General features: G+C 43.3%; 1 protein-coding gene across 1 annotated transcript; it reads left to right on the top strand.

Moving 5' to 3' along the window:
* Positions 1-2,097: 2,097 nt before the first annotated feature.
* Positions 2,098-27,261, top strand: LOC102210018 (inactive phospholipase C-like protein 2). The gene is made up of 12 exons (XM_005728772.2): positions 2,098-2,722; positions 11,068-11,169; positions 11,359-11,508; positions 11,717-11,877; positions 13,220-13,688; positions 13,777-14,985; positions 15,342-15,591; positions 15,688-15,974; positions 18,095-18,298; positions 21,259-21,334; positions 26,716-26,825; positions 27,008-27,261. The coding sequence occupies exons 1-12, from the start codon at positions 2,477-2,479 to the stop codon at positions 27,188-27,190; spliced, it is 3,447 nt and encodes a 1,148-aa protein (XP_005728829.1). The 5' UTR covers positions 2,098-2,476; the 3' UTR covers positions 27,191-27,261.
* Positions 27,262-27,400: the final 139 nt, after the last annotated feature.

Below are 27,400 nucleotides of genomic sequence, written 5' to 3'. Positions count from 1 at the left end.
ATATATATAATTAATACTGTATTTTATTATGGTGTTATTACACTGAAAATGGGGAACTGCTGTCTCATTAATCACACAACTGTTTGATTTTTGTAATGTAACAGTGGCTGTTGCACTGAGCTTGTTTTTGTGCAAGAATGGCAGTGAGTCAACAATTAAAAGGACCAGGGTTTTTTTTTAAGGTACTTTAGACCAAGTTTGTCCTGCAGAAGCACATAAACAGTGCAGCAAAGGACAGAGTGACATTATATGATCTGGCTACACTTTTCTCTGAGTGTCCTTTTATTCTTAGAAAAAATGGACCTATTTTATTAGGCTTTTCCACTCAGGAAATCATCTTGGCAGCTATCCCTGTAAGTAATGCATCACAGTAAATTGCCCCTGTGTTCTCCAGCATAATCCACAACCTTTCTAATGACTTTTAAAAGGACAATACTTTGTCCTCTGTGTTTTTTAGGACGATACATTTTTGGACATGACACTTTTTTTGCTTTGACATCAAGGCACAAAAGTTACTGGACAACTAACTGACAAACTTTTTCATGGCCAACTGAGACATGTGCCCTCATTATTTTGAGATGGAATCAACTGCATGTCCTTTATCCAAGTGTATTTGATAGTTTTCACTGGACGCTTTTATGAGGTCCAAAGAGATGTTGAAGTAAGTTAGGGAACACATCATTAGGCCGAAAAACCATAATAAAGCAATCAGAGAGACAGCAAAGACTTTAGCAGTGGTCAAATCGACATTCTGATTCACTTTTAAAAAGACTGAAGACCAAAAGGCCTGAAGGCGACTGAGGCCAGTGCATGATCGCAGAATCATTTCCTCGAATAAGAAAAACAGTTCACACTTCTAACCAAGTAAAGAAAAGTCTCAAGTTGGTAGTTGAATCACTGTCAACTTCAATTAAGCCTCCAATTAAGAGACACCTTTGTGGATGGAAACAGAGACACACAGGTGCAAACCAGTGTTTACACTCAAGTGCAAGAATTTCAGATCAGGGTGTAATAGAAAACACCTAAATAAGCCTGTACAGTTCTACAAAAGGAAAAAACAAAATGAAACCAAGACGAACTTGTACCAGAATGATAGGAAAGAAAAGCATTGAAAAGGAGAGAAACCGCTGATGATCATCATCTGTCAAACATGGTGGAGGCAATGCTATGGCATGCGAATGGGCCATTAGTGTTTATAGATGATGTAACGGCTGATAGAAGCAGCAGGACGAATTGTGAATCATACAAGGCGACACTGCTCAGATTCAACCGAATGCTACAAAACTGATCAGACAGTACTTCACAGTGATAGTGGATAACGACCCAAACATAGTGCAAAAACAGCCCAGCGTCAAAGACAGTCACCTGATCTCTACCCAGCAGATCAGCTTGTTAGCTATTAAATACAAAACTGAATGAAAAGACTCAAACAAGCAGCAGCTGAAGGCGACTGCAGTAAAAGCCTGACGTCTCAAGGGAACAAATGCAGCATTTGGTGATGTCTGTGGCTTCTAGACTTCAAGCAGTCATTCACTGCAGAGGATTTTTCATTCAAGTATTAAAAACAATCCTCATAGCATTTTAATATCACTGGTTTCCATTCATCCATAATATGAGTTCTGCCTTTATTCCTAAATCTGGGTGATCATGAGGATATGCCGCTGCACTTTAAAGTCAAGCTAATGCATTATCAGCCACACGGACAGTTACATAGAGCTGGTACATTAATTCATAACAAGGCTACTGAAAACAGTGGCAACTGTTCAGTAACTGCAGTAACAGGTTTTCCAAAATGGCAAAATGGGAGTTTCTCACAACCCAGAAGTTGTGAATACGCATAAAGCTGATTATTTACAAAAAACAAGTATGAAACAAAAAGCGCATTATGTGAGCCTCGTTTCTTGGGAAGGACGAAAAAAAGCATAAAACCCCCCAAAACAAAAAAACAAAAAAACCCGCCCCCGAGATTATCGACACGTGACGACTTTATTAGCGCGCGCGCGTATCTAGCTTCAAAGGATCAAGTCTGGACACGAAATAAAAACAAATCATAAGTACTCTCATTTAAGATTTAGCACTCAGTTGAGGAGTAAGGGGAGGAGATGGTGGTGGGCGTGGTGGAGAGGTGGGGCGGAGCGGGCCGGCCCAGCTGCATCTAAAATTTCCTGAACACAAGCACACATCCAGCTGTCGGCGAGATGTGAGAGCTGCAGTCGGCGAAGGTCTGAAGGTGTGTCTGTCACTGCTGTCCCTCCTGTCGCCTTGCCCCTCAGCGCGCGAGCGGCTGTGAGAAAAAGAAAGAGAGCACGAGTGAAACAGAGAGAGAGAGAAGTTTCCGCTGTCTTTAGGCGCACGGTCGCCGATCGTTCACGTAACACGATGGCACGGCTGTGTCAGTGTGTATCGCTGTCGCTGTTGGAAGCTTGGCTGCTTTCATGAAAGCTAGGAAAACGGAAAAAACCCCGAAAGTGACACCATGGCAGAATTTGGAGAAAACATGAGCGCCGTCGGTCCACCGGTTGCTGGCTGTAAAGCTGCGTCAGGGGGAACCGGAACGAGCCTGGAGACGCACCGAGGAGAGCCTGTGTCGAACGGCAGCTGCAGCGTGCCAAACGCCGGCAAGAAGGTCCAGAACGATTCCAGCTGCGAGTCTCCGAAGTGGGAGAGCACGGGTCCAGACTCAGCTGCTAAACCAATCCCTCGACGCAGCAGTCTGATCAAGGTAGGCCACCAGTTTCATCAGCAGAAAACGGCTCATCTTCCTTATTGGGGGGGGGGGGATGCAAACTGTTGCAACTCCAGAAAACACCGAAAGCATGTCTCATATAGCGCAAAGCACTTGAATTAGAGAGCGTCACGACCAGCAGTGCAGAAACGCCACGCTGATACTGTGTTGTTGTTGATTTAAGTGAGAATAAAAGCTCCACCGAGCCGTGCGCAGATGTGGCGACTTATCACCAAAGAATATCTCGCCAACACTACTCGATAGAATCAAGTTGTAATCTGGAAATAAACTGTTACGCTGCATTGTGACACATTCTGTTAACTTCCTGACCGTGTGTGCCAAATAGGCAACAATCAGGCCCCTCATCTCACCTCGTGTGTGCTGCTGGATGAAGGCATGCTGTGCATTAAGATGCACATCAGGCTAGTTCCTGTCACACTGGAGATGATTGTGTGTGTGTGTGTGTGTGTCACATATTTAGAGGACAAGTGTTGCCCTTTGGGCCCACGACTTCAAACCAAAACTTGCTCACAGTTCCAAATTTGCTTTGCCATACAGCTTCAAGCAGCGTTACCTAAAGGCATCCTGTCAGTGCAAGACCAGAGTAGGAGCTAATAGGTGAAACCACCTGCTGCAGCCTTTGATTAAAATGGGAAATTACATTCACTCCATCCTCTGTGGCCCACAGTAGACTACAAGACCCCCCACCCCATGTTCAATTAACCGCTCTGCCCACACTTACCTGAGTGTCTACGCGAGCAAACGTTTATTGAATGAAAGCCTCCAGACTTAATCATACCCCCCAATACACCCACACCCACCCCACTGGAACAACGTTTCAGATATTGCCAGATCAATAACATCTAATTAATGAGTTATCCCCTGAGTTTGTCCTTTTATGGTTTTAGGCCTCCCTCTAGACCCGTGGGAGGTCTCGTATTGATCTCCAGTTGCTACTTGTCTCTAGAGCTGCTGCCTGTAAGGACTTGATTATTTGCACATGCCATCGTCCGAGTACCATTGGCTGTAACTCAGCAAGACAGGATGCCAGCCTGTTGGCCAATTTCCTCACACAGTTCGTTTTGCAATATTGCTATTAAGTCATGAACAGTTGGTTATGACAAGTCACTTTCACTGCACACACACAGGCAAATGTTTCTCACTTCCTCGCCCACACGCAGGCCGGCTCCTGTCTTTCTTCTGTTACCCTGGACGCTGTGGCCAGCTTGACACAAAGCATTAAAAAAAAAAATCTCTTTGCTTCATTGTGGGTCGCAAATGTTGTCCAAATACCTCCTGGCGAGGGCCACACCTGATACACAGCGCCACGTTTGATGTGTGATGTTTAATGGCTCCAGGACATCACTCTGACCCGCTGCTACAATGGATGGTGATGAAGGACAGCGTGGGAAAGCTCGCTGTACGCATCACATGCCTCCTTTGTGTCAAAGCAAAAAACGATCACGATTCGGTGCTCGCGTTTATAGGTTTCAGAGGGATGCAAAAAAAAAAAAAAAGCGAGGGGTTATGAGTGCATCTGTCAGCACAACAGCACCACACAACACTTGTTTGCTTGACTATGGCAAAACACAGAATTGCTCACAACAGGAGTCTGGGTGGTATGTAGGTAGATAAACAGGAAGCATGACATTCCAGAGCGGTTTTAACAGGAGTCAGGGATTCATGTCCTGCGTTTGTATGTTCGCAGTAGCTTCGGCTGCAGTATCAGGAGGTCTCGGCAACTGTAATTCCTCAGTGTGGGCTTTATTCCACCTGCAAATCCATTTTTTTCCTGCCATGCTCTCATGTGCATGATCAGGAGTTTATGCCTGCTTTGAGTTCATCTTGATGTAGATAACATCAGGTAGTCTCCGAGTTTCAAACACCGCACACTTGCACAGACCTGCCTTCTAGTAAAATACAGCTTGGCACAGCTGATATCTGCTTTCCTCTTCACTCATTATTCATGCCAACATAACTTTAGAAAACACCCGGAAAGTGTTGCTGCATGTTTGTGAGAGTGTGTGTGTTTAATATGACACAAGGCGTATGTGTGGATACTGCAGTCCTGTACAAACTGTATATATTCAAAGATTTTTCCTTTTTCTTTTTGTATGAACTGCTTTTCCTCTGCATTTATAAATTATGCAGTGTGTTGTAACACTTACACTTGTCTGAGTAAGTAAAGGAGTCATTTGACATTTTGGATTACTCTTCCTTTCTCGCCAAGCATTATATTAGAAGACAGACAGCACTCGTATATCTATTAAGCCTGAATAATGGTCGTCTCGGCCTTGCGTAAACACTGAAAGCAAAAAGCAACAGCTCCCCGGGTTCCAGGTGTAATTTGTAACAGTCAGGTAGGAGGTTGGTATCGCTTTTGTAGCTTAGCTCTCATAAAGACAACAAATTAGTTCCACCTACCTGATATATTGTGAAGCCCCCCCCCCCCATGTGTTGCCAAAGCATCGATGACCTCTTGGGTGCATGGAGACAGGACCAGTGGGGGTGTTCTAGCAGCAGATACTTTGGCTTCTGCATGCCGTGGCTTCTGTTTGTACGTCTGGATGTTCGTATATGTGGGTTTGGGGAGATGGGAGGCTGGTTTAACGCCATGGGCACTTTGCAGTAGGCGGTGACTGCTGCCATCAGTGAGCATCATTACCACGAGGACTCTGCTTGATCTGCACCAATGTCTTGATGGGTGGTGTGTATCACGGTAACATCTGGCTTTATTGCCAGAATCCAAGGTTTCCCAGCAGCATATCGCTTTGTAAATGTCACCTGAAAATGGTTTTTAATGTTGTGGCTGGCTGGTGTATAGAGTGTGTGTGTATACACATTATTTGTATTTTCTACCGTGGTCACGTTCAGTGGTGTGATCCGGGTGTGTGCCTGGAACGTGCGTGTCACTGCGTGTTTTTCAAACTGAGGGAGCAGCATTTGCTGGAGGTGAACACAGCTGGGGAGGATAGCTGATGGAGTGAGAGTGAGCCCCCGAGCACAGTTCACATCAACATCTTTAGTCAGCTTTGTACCGCTTCAGCCTGCATAAGCATGACCCTGCACAGCACGAGGAGGGGATCAAGCTTCCTACTGACTGTGACGGAGCTGCAGGACAGTCTCCCTAATAGCTGACAGCTCATAGCTTTAGCTGCTCCACACATGCACTCTAAATTCGTTGCAAAAGGACCCCATATAAGTGCAGCGACAGGTGCTGATGAGTTACGTGAGAAACTCACTTGGCTATGCGCTTGCAGGTGTTGCCCGACTTAGTCCTCAGCAGCCTGTTCTTGGTATTAACGGACCCGCTCTTTCTTCAGTAAATGCGTCTCTGACGTTTGTCAGCTGAAATTGTGGTTATCTCTCTGACAAGGTGACCTTTTTCAAGTCAACCTTTTGCTTGTTTCACTTTGTGTGTGTGTGTGTGTGTGCGCGCACATGGGACTTCAAAAGGTTCTAAGCGTAAAAGAGCATCTGCTGCTCTTCTTGCCACAAGGGCAGGTGTTCATAGTCAGAGCGAGCAGCTGAGTTACTGCGAAGGCTCGCCACATTTTCCCATACATGGAGCCTCAGACAGAGCTGACCACACGCTGCTTCGTCTGCTCTATTTATCTCCAGTGTCCTGGGCTCTGTTGTGGCCACACATGTGCACCCGACACCCATCACCCCACCCAACATACAGATACCAAGCATGTGAACACGAGATCAGCGTGCGATTAGTCTGCCTTAATGCATGAAGAATTGGCCTGATTAGTGCAGCAATGTGCAACTGTTTAACTCATCAGTTAAGGCAAGAGCAGTTCAGTCTCTTTTGTTGATTGGAAAAAAAAAAACAAAAAAAAAACAACGTCTCCATATACATGAAAAATATAAACAATCCTTTCATTAGAAAACCAGCTGTTATTCACCCCATTTTAATGTGGTTCTAAATCACATCCTTGGCCCCCCTGGTTGCACGGTGCTCCAGGGTAAAAGACTCTTGGAGGGAAAAAAAATCTATGCTCTTAAGAGTCTATAATCCACTGTCAAACAGTCCGGAGGCAGGACCCCTTTCCAATTTTCACTCCTGTATTCTTTTCCTCTCACTTAAACAGCCGTCTTTCATTCTATTTCTGTCTCATTTAACAAATCAAAGGCAACTTCCTTTGATGACCTACATCTTCATCCTGCTAGTATGATGTACCAGCTATGTCATCTCGCAAGCTCATACATGACACAATGCACTCGTTTTTTTTCTTCTTCTTCTGACTGCACCGCGTCCTGAACCCTGCGGGAGACCAAGTGCAAATCCTCTGATCGTGTGCACTGAAGATATTTAGCAATCAAGCTAGAGAACATCTTTATCTATTTCTCTTTGCACTTATTTTTCAGAAGTTTATCTGCTTCCTCTTTCCTGTGTTAGCTAGAATTTGCTGTAACGTCTCTTGTACTCTGTGTCCTTCCCTAAAAACTGCCTCTAGTGTGCTCTGCCACCCAGTTCCTCCCATTTCTCTCACTCTCCATCTATCTGTCCCTGTATTCGTCCATCCATCCATCCCGGATTTCTCCATCTGTTCAGTCAGTGTCGAAATCCTAACAGGGACATCAGTAATCTCGTAGTCTCACGATAATCCGAATCTATCTGCAGTAATCTTTTGTGTAGTTTGAACAATTAAAAACTTGCAGACAAAGCCTCATTTTTGCTTTGGTATTAAATGTCAGTGAATTTGCAGTTTTGGTTCTCGTGACTCTTTTTTTTTTTTTTTTTTAAACATTTTTTTAATCAGTTGTTTTTGGTTTCAGGAGGAAACTCCAACACTTTCACTGCTTTTAAAGCCCATATGGTACAATAGATATTCACTTCATGCATCTTGCCCATGTGAGCAACCCTACCCTTTTCCTACTTTTCGTGCAGCGTGGAAGGACAACTGCAAATGACTGTTAACGTGTCAATAGTTGAACAATTAAGAAAGACTGTTAGTCTGCATGGCTGGTATTGCAACATTATGAGAGATCAGTTTCTTCATAGTCATGTTCATGACTTGTTGGTCACATTGTTAAACCTAAAAATAACCATATCAAGTAGAAGGGTTTCACACGTTATTTTTTTTTTCCGCTCTGTCTCTCTCTATCGTCACTTTACTCAAGTCTTGGTGGAGCCCACAGGAAACTCTCTGTGACGGGCTGACAGGCTTCCTGTTTTGAAGCGCAGTTGGTGGTTTTAGAGGCTCATCTCTGTGTGTGAGAAAAAAAAGCAGACTGAGACATGCAGTATAGAAGTACAAAGTAAATGGGAAATCTTATACGGGAATGGAGGCAGAACTTGTTTTTTTTGTTTGTTTGTTTGTTTTCCGTGTCCTTGGGTGTTCCAGTCTGATTTAATAGCGTGCCTGTTCTTTTATTTATTTATTTATTTTGTAAGAAAAATCGATGTGTTTTCATTTGCATTTTTATTCAGTTGTTTATCCACTTGCGGGGTTAAAATGTGCCCTCCAGTTTTATCTTGCCGAAATAATTTATTTAGCTCCTGACGTCAGTGCTAGGTGGTTTGATGTTTAAGCTCTTTGTCTCTTTCTGTCAGTAATTTATGTCAGAGGATAACAGGGGTGATCAATCACAGCTTTTTGCAAAGCATGGCAAGGATTTAGTTTGTCGTAATTTCGAGTTTTGCTAGTGGTCAAGTGACGTGCAAATGTCAGTAGAGATGATGATGATGATGGGTAATATGTGCACTGCAATTGGGTGCAGATCCAACCACAGAGAGACCCTTACTGGTAATGCCACAGACAGGAAGTGATGCACATTGAGGCCATCATAAGTCTCTTGTGCCTGTCAGTGCAGTGCATGACGGCGAAAAGAAATTCGTGAATGATTGGGTGGTCCTCCAAACTGCTGTGCGAAGGTGCATCCATCTCCATTTTTGTTTGCCGTGCCTCATTCTGGGTCACTGGGAACTTTGCCAGTTTTTCCAAATGAATTATTTTAACAGGACAGAATCTTGGTTTGATTTTCAGATTTCCCCCCTGCTGATGCATCTGAGTCTTTCTAACCGAGTTAAATTTAGAGGTGTTGGTGCAACGGTGCACAGGGGTGTGGGATTTTTAACAAGAAAACGAAATCAGAGTTTTTAATTTTTTCTTTTTCATTCTGTAGTTTTCATATTGGAAGGGCATCTCCTCCACACCCCCTCTCGCTCCCTGTATCATCCCTGCAGGCACCAGGGGTATTTTTAGAGCACTCCCTCATTAAAGTGACTCAAAAAAAAAAAAGAGTTATTGTGATTGGAAACACTTTCCTGTCCTAATGAGGCGATTGATTCTGTGAGGATTTGAGATGGTTATGTGCCCTTCTTTCCGTCTGAGGGGAGCGTCTTCGTCCTCTGTTAATTATGCCCACCCCCCTTTATCACGTGTTCATTCATATTCCTCAGATGAAACGCAGCTCCCTCCCCCCCTTCTGCCCTCTCTCTCTTATCTCTTTTTGCCTTTCATGTCCGCTGGGTTTCCTTCATATCAAGTGCTGCCTCTCTCTCCCCTCATAAAAGACACAAGTGCTCTCGAGGTTCATATGAAGTCTTATTTGAATGAAACCAGAGTTGTGCAGATGAGTAGGGATTCATCAGCCGCCGATCAATATTCACATATATTTGCTCTGAATGCGAAAACATTATGCTGCTAAGCAGCAATCTGTTAGACTTGTATTTAAAAAGCTTGTATTTAAAAATAAATAAATAAATTAAGGATTGTTTGCTTGTTAGCTATGGACCAACAGAGTGCTGGATTTGATCTTCCTCTGTGCTGCTTTGATTTGTTCACTGTTTCAAAACAACCCTTGCAAATGTATCAGTCTTTCAGACAGGGATATTGCTCTTGTGCGCCTCAGCGTCATACCTTAAATTGGTTAATTACTTGGTTAACAGCTAAAAATGGTATGAATTCACGGATTTTGATTTATTTCTTTATTTAGTTTTGGTCTTTTTGCAGAATTCCAGTTTCCACTTTGAAATGTGAATCATGCAAAGCTAACCTTGTAACCATTACTACATGAACAATTTCCAAACCAAGCCATTTTACCCCCTCCCTTTAACACGACCTTTATGATTGGCTGTCCCTTGCAAACAGAAGGTTTGCTGTGCTAACAGCCAAAGCTTTTTGCCATATTAAGGAGATCAGTTCTAATTGTGGATCATGAGGCATCATCCAAATTAAGAAGCTTTTTTTTTTTTGACTTATAGGGAATACTTCCACATGTGATGATTGCACCATTTGGAACTGTGGTCATGTTTATCCACCATAGTGCTGCTGATCATGAGGTAGAGCAGTTCATCCACCCAAGCAGACGGTGGATCGATTCCCTCGGGTACTCCAGTATTTTGACATGCCCACTATGGTGGGCAAGGTACTGAAGCTATCGGCGTATATGTGTTTGAACAAATGTTCTGGTACAGACAAAAGTGCTTGTGTGAATGTGCATATAAACTGGTGAATGAGGCTTGCAGTAGAAAAGATCTATATAACTTTCAGTCCATTTATCATTTATAACAATATATGTATAAGACATAAATAAGGCAAAGGATAGTAGGTCCACTTTAAGGGCATAAAATATTGATTAAATAAATTAAGGAACAATCACTGACACGATAATCTCTAATTAAAAATTTATGGGTAATTGCAGTGCTACAATGTTCTATTTCTCATCAATTACATTTTGCCTCCTTGCTTCTGAGAGTCACCAGCAGGTTGAGTTTGTGGGTGTTCTCAGTCAGGCTACTCAGCTGTAATTAAGTTATCCTGCTCCTCTTTGGAGCGTCAATTAAGTCTCTGATTTCATTTAATCAGGACTAGTATATCCATTATTGAATATATTTGCCCACATATATGCTCTTATCTGCAAGCATGAGGCTCTTTGCGGGGGCGACATCTGATTGGTCAATAAATCAGATGGATGAGCTGTGATGGTGTGCTCAGATAAACCGATTGGGTCGGCCTGTGTCATTGTGGAGGGGCAGAATTAGAATGCTGGAGCCTGCTGCTTCCGTCTAGTCAGGTGTGATTAATGGTGAAGGGCAAGAACGAGCAAAGGCTTTTAGCCTGGTATCAGGAAGAACAATAACAAATTGGGAGGAGGTGGCTCTATGAGGTAGACCCAATAATCTCATTTAGGTTTGGTTATATAAGCTGATATGTATTTTAATCCTTTGTGATCCATTCAACGCTGAAAAACTGTTGTCATGACTAAGCAAAGAGTACTCTTCAGAGGGATCGCTCTCTGCCTGAGTCATTTTTCTTATTATTATTACACCCCCTTCTTCTCCTCCTCCTCTTTATCTGTCACATCCTTCTTCTCCCCCTCCTTTTCAGGATGGATCACGTGCTGGTCGGGAGAAGAAGAAGACGGTGTCCTTCAGCAGCAGTCTGTCAGAGAAAAAGATCAGCAGTGCTTCTGATTGCATCCACTCGATGGTGGGTCAGCTACCGTGAGAGCCTTTACATAAAATATAAGCTTTACATAGCTGTACATGAAATCTATCTAAGGTAGTATCCATGCATCAAGGGTTTCGGGTAGATCAAAGTCTTACTTTCCAACATGGCTGAAGTCGACTGAGCTCTACTCTGAAAGTTAGTGAGTGATTAACCATATCTGGTTTCCAGGTTGAGGGGAGCGAGCTGAAGAAAATCCGACCCAACTCCCGTGTTTATCAGCGGTACTATCTCCTTGATGCCGGCCTCCAGGCTCTATGCTGGGAGCCATCCAAGAAGGAGTCAGACAAAGCTCGGATCTCTCTCTCCTCTATACGTGAGGTCGGTGTCCAAGAAAAGGGAAAGACTTTTCTAAATCAGCCCACCATGGATTTGTTTCACGAATGCCTTCTTAAGCCTTTTAAAATGAATTAGCTGTACAAGTTTGTAACCGTTTCCATACGGTGGATAACAGTTCATTTGATTTTATTAAACCTCGCATAATTTCTTCTTCTCTTTTTTCCTCATCTTCGGGTGTCTCAAACTCCAGGTACGGACAGGTCGTAACACGGAGACCTTCCGCACCAGTGGAGTTTATGACCAGATTTCAGAGGACTGTGCATTCTCCATCATCTATGGAGACATTTATGAAAGCTTGGACCTGGTTGCCAACTCTGCAGAGGTGGCTAACATTTGGGTTATTGGCCTGAGGTAAGACACAGAAAGAAGAAAGAGCAGTTTTACATTGTACACTCATTCTTTAGCTTTTAATCCTTGTGTGTTTTCCACCTCTTAAGCAGCATATGACAGCACAAATATGTGAATAAATAAAAAACCAGCTGTGTGTGAAATTTACATAAAGCATCCTAAGCCTATTGTTTTGTAGTTACTCAGTTTAGTCTGAAGGACTAGTTCAAACATAAATTTAAATGTTTTTCTTCTTATTCTTTGTTCATATTAAAGATGCCTACACTCAATATGCATGTGTAAGTATTCCCTATGAGCCAACATCTTCAGACTATCAACACAGTTTGTTTCCAGCAGTGTTTTCCTGGTGAGGGAGAAGCGAGCTTGTTTCAGACATTGAATGAACTAACAAGGTTTAACAAGCTAAAAATGGCTTATTTTGGATTTTAAATCATGCAAAGCTAGTCTATTATAGGTCAAAAGCTATGTGCCCTGTAATTCACACTCATTGTAAGCCAAACGTTTGGTAATAGACAGCTCATCCCTGTAATATTGGCCATCTCTGCAAACAATGTGCATGTTGACGGCCACCATGTTCCATCCATGCTTTAGTCGGGCTGCTTTTATTAATAAAGCCCAACAGTCCTCTGGTGGTCTGACTGACGTTACGGTGAACAAGAACTGACGAAGGATTTAATGTGTGATTGAACTGAGATTTTTGTCTTGCAGGGAAGGTTAAGCAGACATAAAGTGTGTTTTTCTTTCATGTCAGTTCACTTTCATATCTTGTCACTTTTCTTTTATCTTGTTCTTTTTTGGTATTGATTGTACTGAGATGAACGGTGGGATTTTGCTCGGTTGCCTTTATTATGTAGTCCTTTTAAGTTTTCTTTTTATAAAAGCTTGTGCCGTCAAACATGGGCGGATTTTAAATTGATTTTACTGCTGCAGTAGTTGTACTGTATTTTATATACGGGCAGGGATAGCTTAGTAGGTAGAGTGGTGATCGGAAGGTCGGGGGTTCGACTCCACTGAACGGCTACCCTGAGGTACCCCTGAGCAAGGTGCCGTCCCTACACACTGCTCCCCGGGCGTTTCACTGGTGACTGCCCACTGCTTCACTGGGTGAATGGGTTAAATGCAGAGGAACTATTTCCCTATGGGGACTAACACGCACACTTTACACTTTACTTTACACACTTTACACTTTACATATTTCAAGCACTGTGCGAGATGTCTGAAATATAAATTAAAATGGAAATGTTTGTGCTGTAGATTTGATCATTTATACCAAAAATATTGTGTCCTACAATAGCTGAGTCTTTTTTGTCTTTTTTTAAGTGCTTCTACATTTTTCTGTCTTTAGGTATCTGATGCAGTATGGGAAACATACCCTCGACATGCTTGCTAGCAGTCAGAACAGTCTTCGTCTTGGCTGGCTGGAGCAGTTGTTCTCCTCTGCTGCTAACCAGGACACACGGGGAGACGCGACAGAAGGGATTCATTTGGAATTGGCTATAAAGCTAATACAAGGCGTGAACCCCGGGGTGAACAGTGGCAAAGTGGAGCACAGGTTTAAGGAGCTTCAAAGACTCAGAGAGAGGATGTGCGAGCTTACGATAGATAACGGATCTGGACTTGAAGACTACAGCGAAAACAAAAAGCTAACGGCAAGAAATGAGCGGGTCACCAAGCAGGAGTTCGTTGAGGTCTTCCACGACTTTTGCACACGTCCTGAGATCTATTTTCTCCTGGTGCAGTTCTCCAGTAACAAAGAGTTCCTGGACACCAAAGACCTGATGAGGTTCATTGAGGCTGAGCAGGGCATGGCTCAAGTGGGTAACTTAGCTTAATCACACAGAAAATTCAGGACAAATATAATCCTAGTCTATCTAATGTCTGTTTACTCTTCTTGCCCTCTAGGTGAGTGAGGAAACCAGCCTGAAACTCATCCAGGCTCATGAGCCATCGGAGAAGGGGCGGGAGCAGGGATACCTGTCATTGGACGGCTTCACCAGCTACCTCACTTCGGCGGAGTGCCACCTCTTTGACCAAGAGCATAGCATCATATGCCAGGACATGACTCAGCCTTTGTCTCACTATTATATCAACTCGTCCCACAACACCTACCTCATCGAAGACCAGTTTCGAGGCCCCTCGGATATCTCCGGCTACATTCGTGCCCTCAAAATGGGCTGCCGGTGCGTGGAGTTAGATGTTTGGGATGGTGCAGATGAGGAGCCGCTAGTGTGTACTGGCCACAGCCTCTCCCCGCCGCTGTTGCTGCACTGTGTGTTAGAAGCAATCAGAAGGTTTGCCTTCGCAGCATCGGAGTACCCGTTAATTCTGTGTGTTGAAAACCACTGTTCGCTTCGACAGCAGAAAGTGATGTGGCAGCATCTCATGAGGATTTTAGGGGAGAAGCTGTACACAGATCCTCCAGATGAAGAGGCTTCATACCTTCCATCCCCACATGCCCTAAGACATCGAATACTATTAAAGGGTAAAAAGCTAGTGCCGAGTTCTGATGGGGAAGATGGCGAGGTAAGTGAGGAGGATGAAGGAGCAGAGATGTGCCAGAAGATAAAGGCAGTTAATAGTGGAGGGGCAGCGCCTGGAGGAAGTGAGAAGGACACTGTGCAGAAAATCGTTGTCACGTCTAGTCCTTCGAGCGTTCCCCCCAAACGTTTCCAACTGTTGAAGGAGCTCTCGGACTTAGTAAATCTTTGCCAGTCTGTCACCTTTATTGACTTTCCAACCTCGTCCAAAAGCCAAAAACCTTGGGAGGTGTGCTCTTTTCACGAGTCTTTAGCAGTGCGTCTTGCTAGCGAGAACCCCAGGGACTTTGTCAACCACAACAAGCACTTCTTGTCACGGGTGTACCCCAACCCTATGCGTATTGACTCGAGCAACATGAACCCCCAGGACCTGTGGAAGTGCGGTTGCCAGATGGTGTCAATGAATTTTCAGACAGCAGGACTGATGATGGACCTAAACACAGCCTGGTTCCGGCAGAATGGGAACTGCGGTTACGTTCTGCGTCCGGCCATCATGCGGCAGGAGGTGTCTTACTTCAGCGCTGACACCAGAGACACGGTGCCTGGTGTGTCTCCGCAGCTGCTCCACGTGAAGGTGTGCAGGAATAGTGTGTAGACTGCAGTTTAAGTTTTCTAAAAATTCTCTTATAATGTTTGACATTGCAGTAATAATTATTATTATTAGAACTTTGTCCTTTGAAGTTTTGCCCTCATTCCGTTGGGTAACAATAGAACCCCATAACATGACAGAATGGCATACATTGCATTAAAAAAGCCATCAGTCTAGCAAAGCTTATTTAAACATCTGAACCTTTGGATTAAGTTGGACAGTGCATGCTTCTACTTTTACTTCCAAGCAAAGTCATATAATCTAGCTTAACTAGTTTATTATAAACAAGAAGTTTATAATGACTGAAACAGTTAATGAAATGATCTACCTTTCGCTTGCAGGTCATTAGCGGCCAGAATCTGCCAAAGCCCAAAGGTTCTGGGGCTAAAGGGGACGTGGTGGACCCATATGTATATGTGGAGATCCATGGCATCCCAGCCGACTGCACAGAGCGCCGCACTAGGACTGTGAGCCAGAATGGAGACAACCCAATCTTCGATGAGAGCTTTGAGTTCCAGATCAACCTGCCTGAGCTTGCTATGGTTCGCTTTGTGGTGCTGGATGATGACTTTATTGGGGATGAATTCATAGGTCAGTACGCACAAGTTTTATACTTATTTATGAGCCCCACAGCTCCTGTGTAGCAACCATGAAATCAATGCGTATGTGATTTCTCCACCACAACAGGTCAGTATACCATACCTCTGGAGTGCCTCCAGCCTGGTTACCGACATGTACCCCTGCAGTCTCTGACAGGAGAGGAACTCCCACACGCCAAGCTGTTCGTGCACGTGGCCCTTACCAATCGCAGAGGTGGAGGAAAACCTCACAAAAGGGGTCTGTCAGTACGCAAGGCCCGAAAGGGGAGGGACTATACAGCTCTGAGGGACTTGGGAATTCGAGCAGTGGATGAAGTTTTCAAAATGGCTGCTCCTCTGCTGAGAGAAGCCACCGATCTGAGGGGAAACATGCAGGTGAGGAAAACTATTACTGGACACAGCCAGCACAATGTCACCATTTAGTTTGGGATCAGCTTTAGTGTTTTTTGGGCCATTTTCATGATATTTGGTCTTTCAACATAGAACCGAAAACACAGGAATCAGAATCTTAATAAAATGTCATCCCCTTCCTCCTCATTCCTCACTCCTTCCTCCTCCTAGTCAGGCCTCTAGCACATGAAAACGTACCTAAACATGCTAATTGATTCCCGATATTGTCACGATTACTTACTGTCAGCAGATTAGACATGCTGCCCTGTCCTCTCTGGATTAGCTAAACAACAGCTGGTTATACTCTAACATTATGCCAGCTAATGTTAGGCTGTCTCTAATAAACAGTTTGAGTACATATGAGTCAATCATATGAGTGTTTATTCGCTAAGTGTCCAAGTCCATCAATGTTAGAGCCATTGCAGCTTGCAGAGGCAGCAGCTATCGGAGTCTAAGGGTTTGATATCCTCAACAACTCACCTGAATATCGCTGTTATTGTTATTGCAAACTGACAGCCTACACTCACTACGAGTGAACGGTGTCCAGAGTTATTTGTCCTAAAGCAGCCACCATAGCTAGGATTAAGCACATGAATTGAGAGGGGTAAGAAAACAGAAATCAGTTGACATCTAGTGGTAAGATCTTACGCACTGTTGCTGTTGAGAAATGCATCTCCCAGCTGTGGTGGAGGAAACTAACTATACAAAGTAAAGTTGGCTTTTTTTTTTTTTTCTGCCGATTTGTAAACTTGTTTATTTTACCTGCAGATTTCTGCATTTTAACCATGGGAATTCCTTAGGACTAAATTGATGTATTTTTCATGAGGAAATTAAATTACAGTTAAAGATTAATAGATATAAGTTGATCCATATTTCACTTCAGTCCCATTTTTATTCTATTTATTTATTTTTCATAGTGCCAAGTAACAACGATAACAGTCGCCTTAAGGCGCTTTATACTGTAAGGTAAAAACCCCAGAGAAAATCCCAACAAACAAGCCGCTATGAGCAAGCACTTGGTGATAGCAGGAAGGAAAAACTCCCTGTTGACTGAAAGAAACCCTTGGAAGAACCAGGCTCAGAGAGAGGCAGTTGCCATGATCGGTTGGGGGTGAATGAACGAAGATGGGATAAAAGACACGCTGTGGAAGAGAGTCCGAGAATAATAACTAATAATTAAATGCAAAACAGAGAGTACAAAGCAGTGAGTGAAGAAGACACTGTATATTGATATAAATATATCAACTGACATTGCACTAAAGAAGCTTACATAGGTGATAAACAGAGCTGAAGACTGACGATGCAGAGGGACAAGTGACGAGGTCACCGAAAGAGTTGAATTAATTTTATTATAAGTTGAGTGTTGGATTAATAAACTATCAGCCTCTGTAAACTATTAATAGAGGTTAACCTTAAACCTTGAAACTACGTGGCAGAGTCCCAACATGGTTGAGCTGAAGCAGGTTGGAGACTTGGATGAGGATCTCTGAGTGAACAGGGTGAGGTCGAGATAAATGAAAGAAGAGCACTCAGGTTTATATCAGCAGGGACAGAGGCTGATTAGCTCCCAGAAAGCAGGCAAGGAAATTATTAACCCAAATGCCCGGGAATGTGTTGAACTTGCACAGAAGCTTCATTGTCTTTCATTAATGGTCGAATTAACCTTTATGAACCAAGCGGCAGTTTTGTCTGTGGGTCCTTTTGTTACCCTATGCCAAACAGTAATTACATGTTCTGTGAATGTGTATGAGACTGTTGGCCATCCACATCTCTTGATTGCTTCCATTTCACTCTGAACTACTGCCACAGCACAGCAGCAGGAGCGCAATCAAATACAAACAGCTCTGTTGCAGGATTTGGGGTGTAGGGTGTGCATGTGTGTGACAGAGAATGAAACGAAATCAAGTCGCAGACTTGTGTCGCAGAGTATAGGAGAGATTTCACTAGTTTTCTTGTCTTTTTTTTTTTCCACGCAATTCAGTGCCTCTGTTTTTTGTTTTTTTTTCATCCAATTAGGACAGTGAATAGGAGAAGATCGTGTATTCTTATTTAGCTACTGATTAAACATGTCCTTCCTGCTTTTTTTCTTTCTTTCTTTTAAACAGAACTCAGTAGCAGTGTTCAGGGAGCTGTGTGGGGTGTCGGCTGTGGCTAACCTCATGCAGTGCATACTGGCTCTGAGCTCTAGAGTTTCAGAACCAGAGGGGATGCCTTTACTACTGTTTGACCTGCGGGACCAGTACCCCACCCTGGAGCCCCAGGGGTCTTTGCCTGATGTCCTCCGCCGGGTTGTCTCTACTTATGAGATGGTGAGAAAGGAAGAGACCTGACAGTTAATATTCTGTATGTTTTCGCACCAGATAAAGGGCTCTATGTGACTCATAAATCTGAAATTCATCAAAAGGAAGGAAAGACCAAACAAAGGCAACGTATCAGTCATCCCCCAACCGCTTGGCTTGACAATGAAAGCTCCCCTCCCAAACAAAAGCTTCCTTTTTAGCCAATAGTTTCTGAAACCCGACATGAGCTTTTCATTGTTATGTAGCGGGCAACATCCCCATTTGTTCAAGTCTCATAAACACGCTGGCGACATCCTCACCTTGACCTAAATCTACTTTGTGTTTCCATCTAAAACGAACTGCAGAGTTTCATTCACCAAGTGGTTTAACTGACTGAATTTATGTAACGGCGTCTAAAAATAAATCCAGTCACTGAAGAAGAACTTCCCCCGTGGAAACTAACACAATGAGAGGAGGAAAAAAAAACAAAAAACCAAGCAGGGTCAATTGGTCTGCAAGTTAACTCTTCATTCAGTCAATGAGGCAGGGTGAGTTGGTGTGTTCGAGTGGGTTTTCCTGTGTCGTAACTGAAAGGATGAGTCTTTCTTTCCATCCTCGCTTTTATATAACACTTTCAATAATTTTCCCTTTGGTTTTTGCCGCCATCTTTCAATGTCCTCCATATTTCCTCTATCACTGATTAATCTCTTGCAGTTACTGCGTTCTCTTGGTCCCTCTGGTGTCTCTTTGTGAATGTGGCTGTCCAGCATAAGTGGGTTTTGTACATCTGTGGGCTAGCATTCAGTGGACTGCTTTGCCTGTGTTGCAGTGTTAAAGTGTTGCTGTGGTGAAGAACGCTACGCCTCTGTTTTTTTTTTTTCTTTCTTTTTCCTTCCACCATCTGCCTGCCTGCAACATTATTTCTTGAAATTGATATTTGCTCAAAGTGCACTTGTTCCCGTTTCATATTAGATGTATCCCGGGAATCTCTCGGGCAGGATGATGGACAGTCGGTATGAATTGCAAAGTTAGCAGCGCTATCGGGAGAGTATATGAAATGAGGCTGCGCAAGTGTGAATGAGAAAAAGAGACTTGCTGTCATGGAGAAAAATGAAAGGGTTTCTTCTTATTGAGTCATGATTAATGTTTAGCAGAATGATTTGTAACCCCTTAATTTAACTACAGCTTGTCAATGCTATGCATCTAGCCTCTGCACAGACACAGGCTGTCTATTTGTGAATTAAGATGTAAGCGTGCGTGCGTGTGCGTGCGTGTGCGTGCGATTAGCCACACTTGTTTCCAGCCGAGCAGATCAGAGTTGAAAAAGCTCCCGCTGTTGCTGAATACTATTTGCATAGATTTGAATGTTGTTCACATAAATGGATTCCACACCTCAATTCTGGTGCCTGCCGAGAGCGGTAAACAACAGAGACATCAAAGTTTGAATGAATGAATCTGTGTGTGTGTGTCTCTGTCTGTTTGTATTGCTGAACGAGATCTGGTCACAGTAATGTTGTGTGGTTAATCCCGTATTTGTTGAATAGCATTTTTTTCCCCCCCCCCGCACATCGTGAGGGTCAGATCCTGTAAGGGTTTGTGAGAGTTGATCAGGAAGAAGCGACTTGTTTTATCTGTCTTTGTGTTTGTGTGGTCATGTTCAAAGAGCTGCCATATTAGTCTGGGGATGACTTTATTTGCATGCACCTGTCAATTTCCAGTCATCCATTAAATGTGGGAACAACACGTTATTATTGTTGTTGTTATTGTTATTACTACATTCTTTAAGTTGAAGTGCACAGTGTGGTATGTACAGACGGTACTGTGGCGAAGTTTTGAGTCAGCCCTCATTTCTTTAAATTTTGCTGGGAAAATGAGAAATATATAATCATGATATCTGGCCATGATTATAATGTGCTTGAAAGTCAAAATGTATTATGTCCAACTTTATTCTTCAACACAGTCTGACCTCTCTTAGGTAAGTTTTCCTGTCATTACTTTAAGTAATCTTCAGGAATAGTTCTCCAGGTTTCTTGACACATTCAAAGCTCTTATATGGATGTTGGCTGCCTTCTTGTTTTGTTCTCTGTCAAGATGATCCCACACTGATTCAATAATGTTGAGGTCTGGGGAGGCTAATCCTTGACCGATAGCCTTCCATTATGTGTTTTGTTTGTTTGTTTGTTTGTTTTTTGTTTTTTTTTAAATCCAGGTATGCTTTTGCTGTATTGGCAGTGTGTTTGGGATGATTGGCAACGGTTTCCTTTTTCAGAATGACAATCAACTCTTTCCAGACTGTATTGCATGGTGGAGCAATACTTTTGTGTTTATAACTCCATCAGTTTTGACAAGATGTCTAACACCACTTATTGAAATGCAGACCCAAACCATGACTGAGCCTCCGCTGTGTTTTGGCATACCTCAGCCTTTTCTCCCTGTTTCCCTTCTGTAAAAATGGCTTCTTGACAGCCATCCTATCAGAGAACAGCAGATGGGCTGGATTTTTTTTTTTTTTCATATTTCTTTAAGCCAGTTCATTGTTTGCCCTCAATTTCTCAAAGTCTCTTAACAGTTTTTAAGGACACACTGCAGAGCATGCTCAGAGAAAAGTTTTTGGCTAATCACTTTTTGGGAATCATCTTGTTGTTGCAAAGATACAAGGTTCATCCCTTGAGTTAGATGCTTAATGCAATAATTCTTGGTCAGTAGATTAAGTAAATGAATTAACAAACGAGCAAACATTCCTCTGAAAATGGATGAAAAAGCATCTAAAATCCAAGAAAATCCGGAGAACTATTATTCAAGAGGACTTGAAAGTCCTTAAAGATCTTAAAGGACTTAAAGATCTGAGTGGTGGCTCAACACTTTTGCACAGTGCTGTGCACTATATTCCTCTTCATCAGATTAGATACATTTCTTCAAAGTTAAACTCTGTGATTTCTTCTCCTTCATGCTCTTTAATGTGAATCATGTTGATGCTTCCCTGTCTGCAGATGGTCCAGGCGAGCAGAGCAGTGATGGAGCTCTCAGATGGAATCCACGACAAGATCCTGCATATACAGACAACAGGTGTGTAGGCGTGTGTGCGTTTAAATGAGATTCTCCTATCTAGAGTGCGTGTAATGAGTATAAACCAATCTATCTCCATATTTCTAGCATACTCCCACACAGCCTCTTTAGCAGTGCTATATAGATGGCTGCAGTGGCTGATTACCGTCAGCTCCCTTCCTTTCCTCTCCCACTATATTTTATCTGTCTTATCACCGCTGTTAGACAAGGTTAGATGAGGCTTTATACTGGCTCAGTTTGTGTGTATATTTTGGCTGGAGGAGATTTTAAATTGGTGCAACTCCCATCATCCATCACCCATCTGTCTGTTAAGTGAAGGGCATGAAATCTGACCTGCCGATATCATTTCTGTGATCTTTGGCAGAGGTTTGTTTACTTCAGCAGTATCCCTCTGGTCATCTGACTTTAGTTAGCCAGACTGTTGTCATAGAGGCCATAAACAACCCCCTCAAACACATTGCTGCACACAACACATTACGCACATCACGTTCATCACCCTGTTTTAGTGTCTGGCTGTCACCCAGGAAACAGCTTGACTGACATTTAGACATGTTAACCGGTTTGGTGCAAAGGGGGGGGAAAAAAGTGATAAACATTCACAGTATATATGTATGAATCTGAAGGCGGTGAATTTCACAAGCTGCGCTTACAAATGTCTCACTTTTGTTTTCCCTTCTAAAGAACTCTTAGTACACATTAAATATTAAAGCGTCCATAAGCTTTGTAAGAATGTTGCAGTTTGAAATGATGCAAAAAATTGTTGGCTTTTCCAATGCCACAATGCCACCCTTGAGCAAAATATGAATAGAAAAAAAAACACACACAAGGGAGGACTCCAGTTAAACTCCAAGTCAAATGATATTCGGAGAGAAAGATGATGGTTCAGCTGGGGCCACTCCAGTGGAGAGACAAAGTATTTGACTGAGATGAATGTTGTTTACAACTTTGCAGACTCCTCCACTCTGCTCCCAGACAACTCATCACATCCTCCATTGGACTTTATTTTCCTGTTTTCGGGGCCGCTGCTCGACTCTGCGATCAAACTGCATTTGACATATTCATCTGTTTTTTCGCAGTTACGAGTACAGCGATGGCCACTCTGTGCCGAGAGATCCCTAAAGTGTGTGTTTTCTGCACTCATCTGATAAAGAGCTGCTGCAGAGCCTTAGGCCTGATCTTGTGAGCAAAGCTCTTCCTGTGTACAAAGGAAATCTGGTGATCAAGTGATCCCAAAGGCGGAGGTCCACCTCTAAGCCTGGGAAGAGGGAGTTGGCAGCGAGAAGGCATAAACCAGTCACTTGGGGGGGCACGGGATGATTGGTGACAGAGATACTTGGCTGGAAGTTGCATCAGCCGTTACAAAAGCCGTGGGAAGATGAATGGGAGAGATGGATGGCTAGAAGGAATGCTGGGAGGGAGACAAGAACACCAAGGGAGAAGAAAGGAAATCCACTCCAGTTTAAGGGTGTGCTGGGGAGGGGAATTCTCAGCTGTCACTAGTGGTATACATGTATATTAGATGCTTTGTAACTTACATTTTGTTAAGTGTGAAACTATTATAACACCAGCCTCAAAAGCTGTTGCTTTGCTGCTGTTCCTGCTCACGAGCTACACTAGTTTCACTTCTGTCACACCCTGAAGTGCACAGGCAGCGAGGTGAGAAGTTAAACCTCAAAGAAAAAGCGAAAGCAAGATTCTTGTGGGTGTTAATTTTCACATCTGTCAGAGATGATGCTCCATCACTGATTCAAATGCACTGTCAATTTATGCTGCTGTGAACACCTCACATATAATTCTAGTCTCTCTCGGATGTGTGTAAATGGTAAATGGCCTGTATTTGTATAGCGCTTTACTAGTCCCTAAGGACCCCAAAGCGCTTTACACATTCAGTCATCCACCCATTCACACACACATTCACACACTGGTGATGGCAAGCTACATTGTAGCCACAGCTGCCCTGGGCGCAGTGACAGAGGCGAGGCTGCTGGACACCAGTAGGCAACCGGTGAAGTGTCTTACCCAAGGACACAACCACCGAGACTGTCCAAGCCGGGGCTCGAACCGGCAACCTTCCAATTACGAGACGAACTGCAAACTCTTGAGCCACGATCGCCCCAAATCCAGCAGTAAAATGAATCTGCAAGGCTTGCCTGCTCAAATGAATGGGATTAAAAACTAAATGAAAAATCTAAACAAAGGACAGAAAAAGGTTGACTCTAAGCAGATGCTTGTGTAAAGCCCAGACATGGATCGTTTTTATCTTTTTGTTTTCCATCCCATCTCAGTAATCATCAATCGTCAATAAAACTTCTGCTTGTGAGAAATAACCTTCCTCTCATCTCATCCTGATCCCAGTTTAAGATTTTAAAAGGCACTTTTTTTTTCTCCTTTCCCTGCATTGATGTTTCTTTGTGTGAAATAATAAGTTCTCAAGACAACAGCATAATCCAGAAGAAAGTTTGATTGGCTCATAGGGAAGCCTGCACACAGTAGTCCTAGCTTTGCGCGTCTTATCACCTGCTCTTCTTGTGTTTCTCCTTTCCGTCTTCAAACTGGACAGGATCATTCGTCCTGGACTTATTCTCTCACTCCTTATTTCTTCTGAGAGGGTGGCGACAGGAGAAACGGGTCAGGAAAAAAAGACTATTGGAGAACAGCAACATTTTTCCTTCTTTGAGGGCCTCTTTAAATTGGTTGTTAGGTAGTAAAATTATCTTAATTGCGGGAGCATAACATTTGGAGGAGTACAGTTTGTTCCTCCAGTATGGAGAGGTCGGTCACAGATGAAAAACGCCATCAAGGGATATAGAGTCATACCCACTTTTTTTTCTAATTTTGGGAGAACTTGTCCGTCATTAACCCCAGATGATCAGCTGCTTTTCCCTCAGGGCGCTGGCCTCTGTGTGGCATCTGGAAGTATAGATTTTACACTTCATCAGATGCTCACAGCCCGGTCGTTTCTTGACGAGATCTCTGCTGGAAGTCGGATCATTTCCATCTCAGTTGCTTCACGGTTCAGGCTGAGGACATAAAGTGACGATGACAAATACCTGTCACATGCTGATTGGCTGGCCCTGAAGGCTATTTTATCTCTGGGTCAAGACCCTGTATCTGGGAGTGTTGTTTGCCTGTGTATGCACACACTGAACAATATTGGCTTGAAAAATACCCCCCTCCCCAGCCTCGACTTCGCTTGATTTCACAGGGAAATAGACACACAGTCGCACACGCACACTACAGTGGCACGTAGGCTTTGAGTTGCCTAGCAACCACGCAGTAAAGGTTATTATTCAGGCAACTTATGTAGGTGTGTGTGAATGTAGAGCAGTGACAGCGTATGTGTGTGCAGGTGCGTGTCCATGTTTGCAGACGTTTATTGACCGGGAAGAATCATGTGTCAGGGATGGGTGAAATAGACTAGCACCCAATCTGTTCACTCTTCTGCGTGTGTGTGTGGTCCACATTTTGGCATGTCTAACGTCTGGGTTCTTGTTGATAGCTCACACTGATGTGTGCCCCATGTTAACCCACTTCCGGGTTTCCATGGTAACAGTGGGACAGTGGCCCGGAGCGGCCAGAGGAAGCCAGGAACACAACTCATTGCACACAGGCTAACTAGCTGCCGGCCTGACTTCTGTGACGCTGTCTTAATTTCTCTGCGTCTTTCTCTCTCAAGTCTCTCAGACGCCTGGCAGTTTCATTTTGTAATCGGCTATTGTGTATGATGTGACTTAATTTCCCCCAAAAGTTTGAAGATTACACAGGTACACATCCTCCACCTGTGTCTTCTAGAATTTGGTTTGTTAAAAAAGTACAAAAAAACGTCATCAACTCCAGGCTTAAGAAGCCTGGAAGAAGACTCCAGGCTTGAGAATAATGAAAAATGGCCATCAGTATTTACTGACTGAACAGAGACAGAGTTGGTCAAATAGACCTCCTTAATGCGATCCAAAGGTGAGCGTAGAATCTTCTGGGGCTTAAGCTTATGCAGATGTAATATTGAAACTCACTGATTGACCCAGAGCACAAAGATCATTGGGCAGATATGAACATTGAATGTGGGGACAGCCGAGCAGAGGTGATGTGAGAAGCTAAATATGCAGTACAAGTTAAAATGTAGCTGCAAGTGTCAGAGAGGGGGAAAAAAAACCATCAGAGAAAGGCAGGGTGCACTCAAGCAAGCTTGATGTTTAGACTCATACTTTTACAGTTCTGAATTTGCAGCACACAAAGCAACTGACTGCAGCAGTCACTTTGGAAAGATAAAACCCGGCCAGCAACGTGTGCGAGCTGTGGACCAAAGATTATCTTAACCAAAATTCAGCTACATTCATATAGCACCAAATCACAGCAGCAGTCGCCTCAAGGCGCTTTTATATTGTGAGGTAAAAACCCTCCAGTAATACAGGGAAAACCCCAACAGCCAGACAACCCATTGTGACCAAGCACTTGGTGAAAATAGGAAGAAAAAACTCCCTTTTAACAGGAAGAAACCTCCAGCAGGGCCAGGCTCAGGGAGGGGCAACTATCTGCCATGATCAATATTGTCCCAGCTGGGATAGACTCCAGCCCCTCAATAACCCCCAAATGAATAATAATGAAGGTTTAAAGAAACTGAACGGATGGATGTTTGAAAGGATAGAGCTGGCATCTAATATAAAAGGTCACTACGACATTCAATCGTAGTAATCGTGTAATTCCAGTTTTTTCCTCTTAGTCAGATTGTGAAGCAGGTAAGCTTTAGTACTCGAGACATGCCCAGCACATCCCTAGCATGATTATCTCAGTGTTCCTGGTAGATTTTGCTCCACTCTTTCGCTGTATGACTTAACAAAAAGTGGTGTGATGGGGCATTATTTTATTTTATTTTATTTTTTTGGGGGGGGCAAATGATGTGGGGGAAAAAAGAGCTTGTCTCTGTTTGTAAGCTAAATTATGTATGACATCCTTAGAAAGTCAGAGTAAGGTCAGATGAAATGTTCTCATATTGGACACAGCTCTGTGTGGAAGTAGGAGACCTGAAGGCTACTGCGTCAGTGATAATTATGTTGTTTACTTGGAGGAAAAAAAACAATTTTATTTAACATGATTCATTTTTGTTTTTATTTTCATAATGAGAGTATAGATTGAGGCACGGAAGTAATTTGAAATAAATGCTAACATGCTCACAACAGTGGCACTGTGCAGATGTTTAGCAGGTGTTGTCATGTTAGTATGGCCTGTTAGCCATGTTGATTGCCTTGGAGAAAAGTGCACCATGTTCCTGTAAAGGATGATATACTTCTTTTTAAAAAAAATTTTTTTTAAATTAAATTTAAATGTACGAGATTGGACTTAAATGGAAGTCTGATCTGCTGTGGTTCTTTGCTTTTTCGTTCTAGCCATGGAGTTTCACGAAAAACTGCAAAGCCTGGGTACGAAAGAGGGGCTGAAAGGTTCCAAGGTCAGCAGAGCAGTTGAGCGTTTCAGCTGGAACATCACCATCCTTAAGGTCAGTTATACACTCATGCACGCTGAAAAAGCCCAACAGCCAATCGGGGCAGAGTATCAGAACATGTTTCAGCCTCTGGCTGGTTGCTCATACTTTGTTCTTTCAACCTCCCTGCCCTCACCCTTGTTCTTTGTAACCCCTGCCTCCTGATTTTTGTGTTCCCCATCTTTCCTGACACCCAGGGCCAGGCTGACCTGCTGAAACACGCCAAGGCTGAAGTCCTGGAGAACATGAAGCAGGTCCGTGATGCTGCTCTGGCTGGAAACCTCACCAAGGAGAGAGCCGGATTAAGACGGGCAAGCTCCCAAACACGCAGAGGCCACAATGAAAAACTTGCAATGAGTACTAGAGGACAGTCGGCATAGCAAGTAGAAAAAAAAAAAAGAGGGCACCTAGCTGCTGTGAAAAACTCTTTTCACTTCTGTGTGTGTCTGTGTGAGTGAGAGGGAGAGAGAGACACTGTCTTAGTCTCCCAGAGTGGGCAAGCTATCAAAGTGTTTTGTAGGCATTACAGAGAGTAACAGATATTAAGAAAGAGAAACAGGAGAACTGATGAATGCAAGTCTTCAAAACGC

Source organism: Pundamilia nyererei, unplaced genomic scaffold, assembly GCF_000239375.1.
Source record: "Pundamilia nyererei isolate P.nyererei 1_Seehausen unplaced genomic scaffold, PunNye1.0 scaffold00030, whole genome shotgun sequence".
Taxonomy (NCBI): Eukaryota; Metazoa; Chordata; class Actinopteri; order Cichliformes; family Cichlidae; genus Pundamilia; species Pundamilia nyererei.
Note: the sequence above shows the minus strand (reverse complement) of the source record. Positions and strands in the feature narration are given on the sequence as shown.

Excerpts from the sequence above, each read along its gene's own strand:
- LOC102210018 (XM_005728772.2), top strand. The coding sequence starts at position 2,477 with ATGGCAGAATTTGGAGAAAACATGAGCGCCGTCGGTCCACCGGTTGCT. Across the intron at positions 11,509-11,716 it reads CTCTCTCCTCTATACGTGAG|GTACGGACAGGTCGTAACAC; the intron begins GTCGGTGTCCAA and ends CTCAAACTCCAG. Across the intron at positions 13,689-13,776 it reads CTGAGCAGGGCATGGCTCAA|GTGAGTGAGGAAACCAGCCT; the intron begins GTGGGTAACTTA and ends CTTGCCCTCTAG.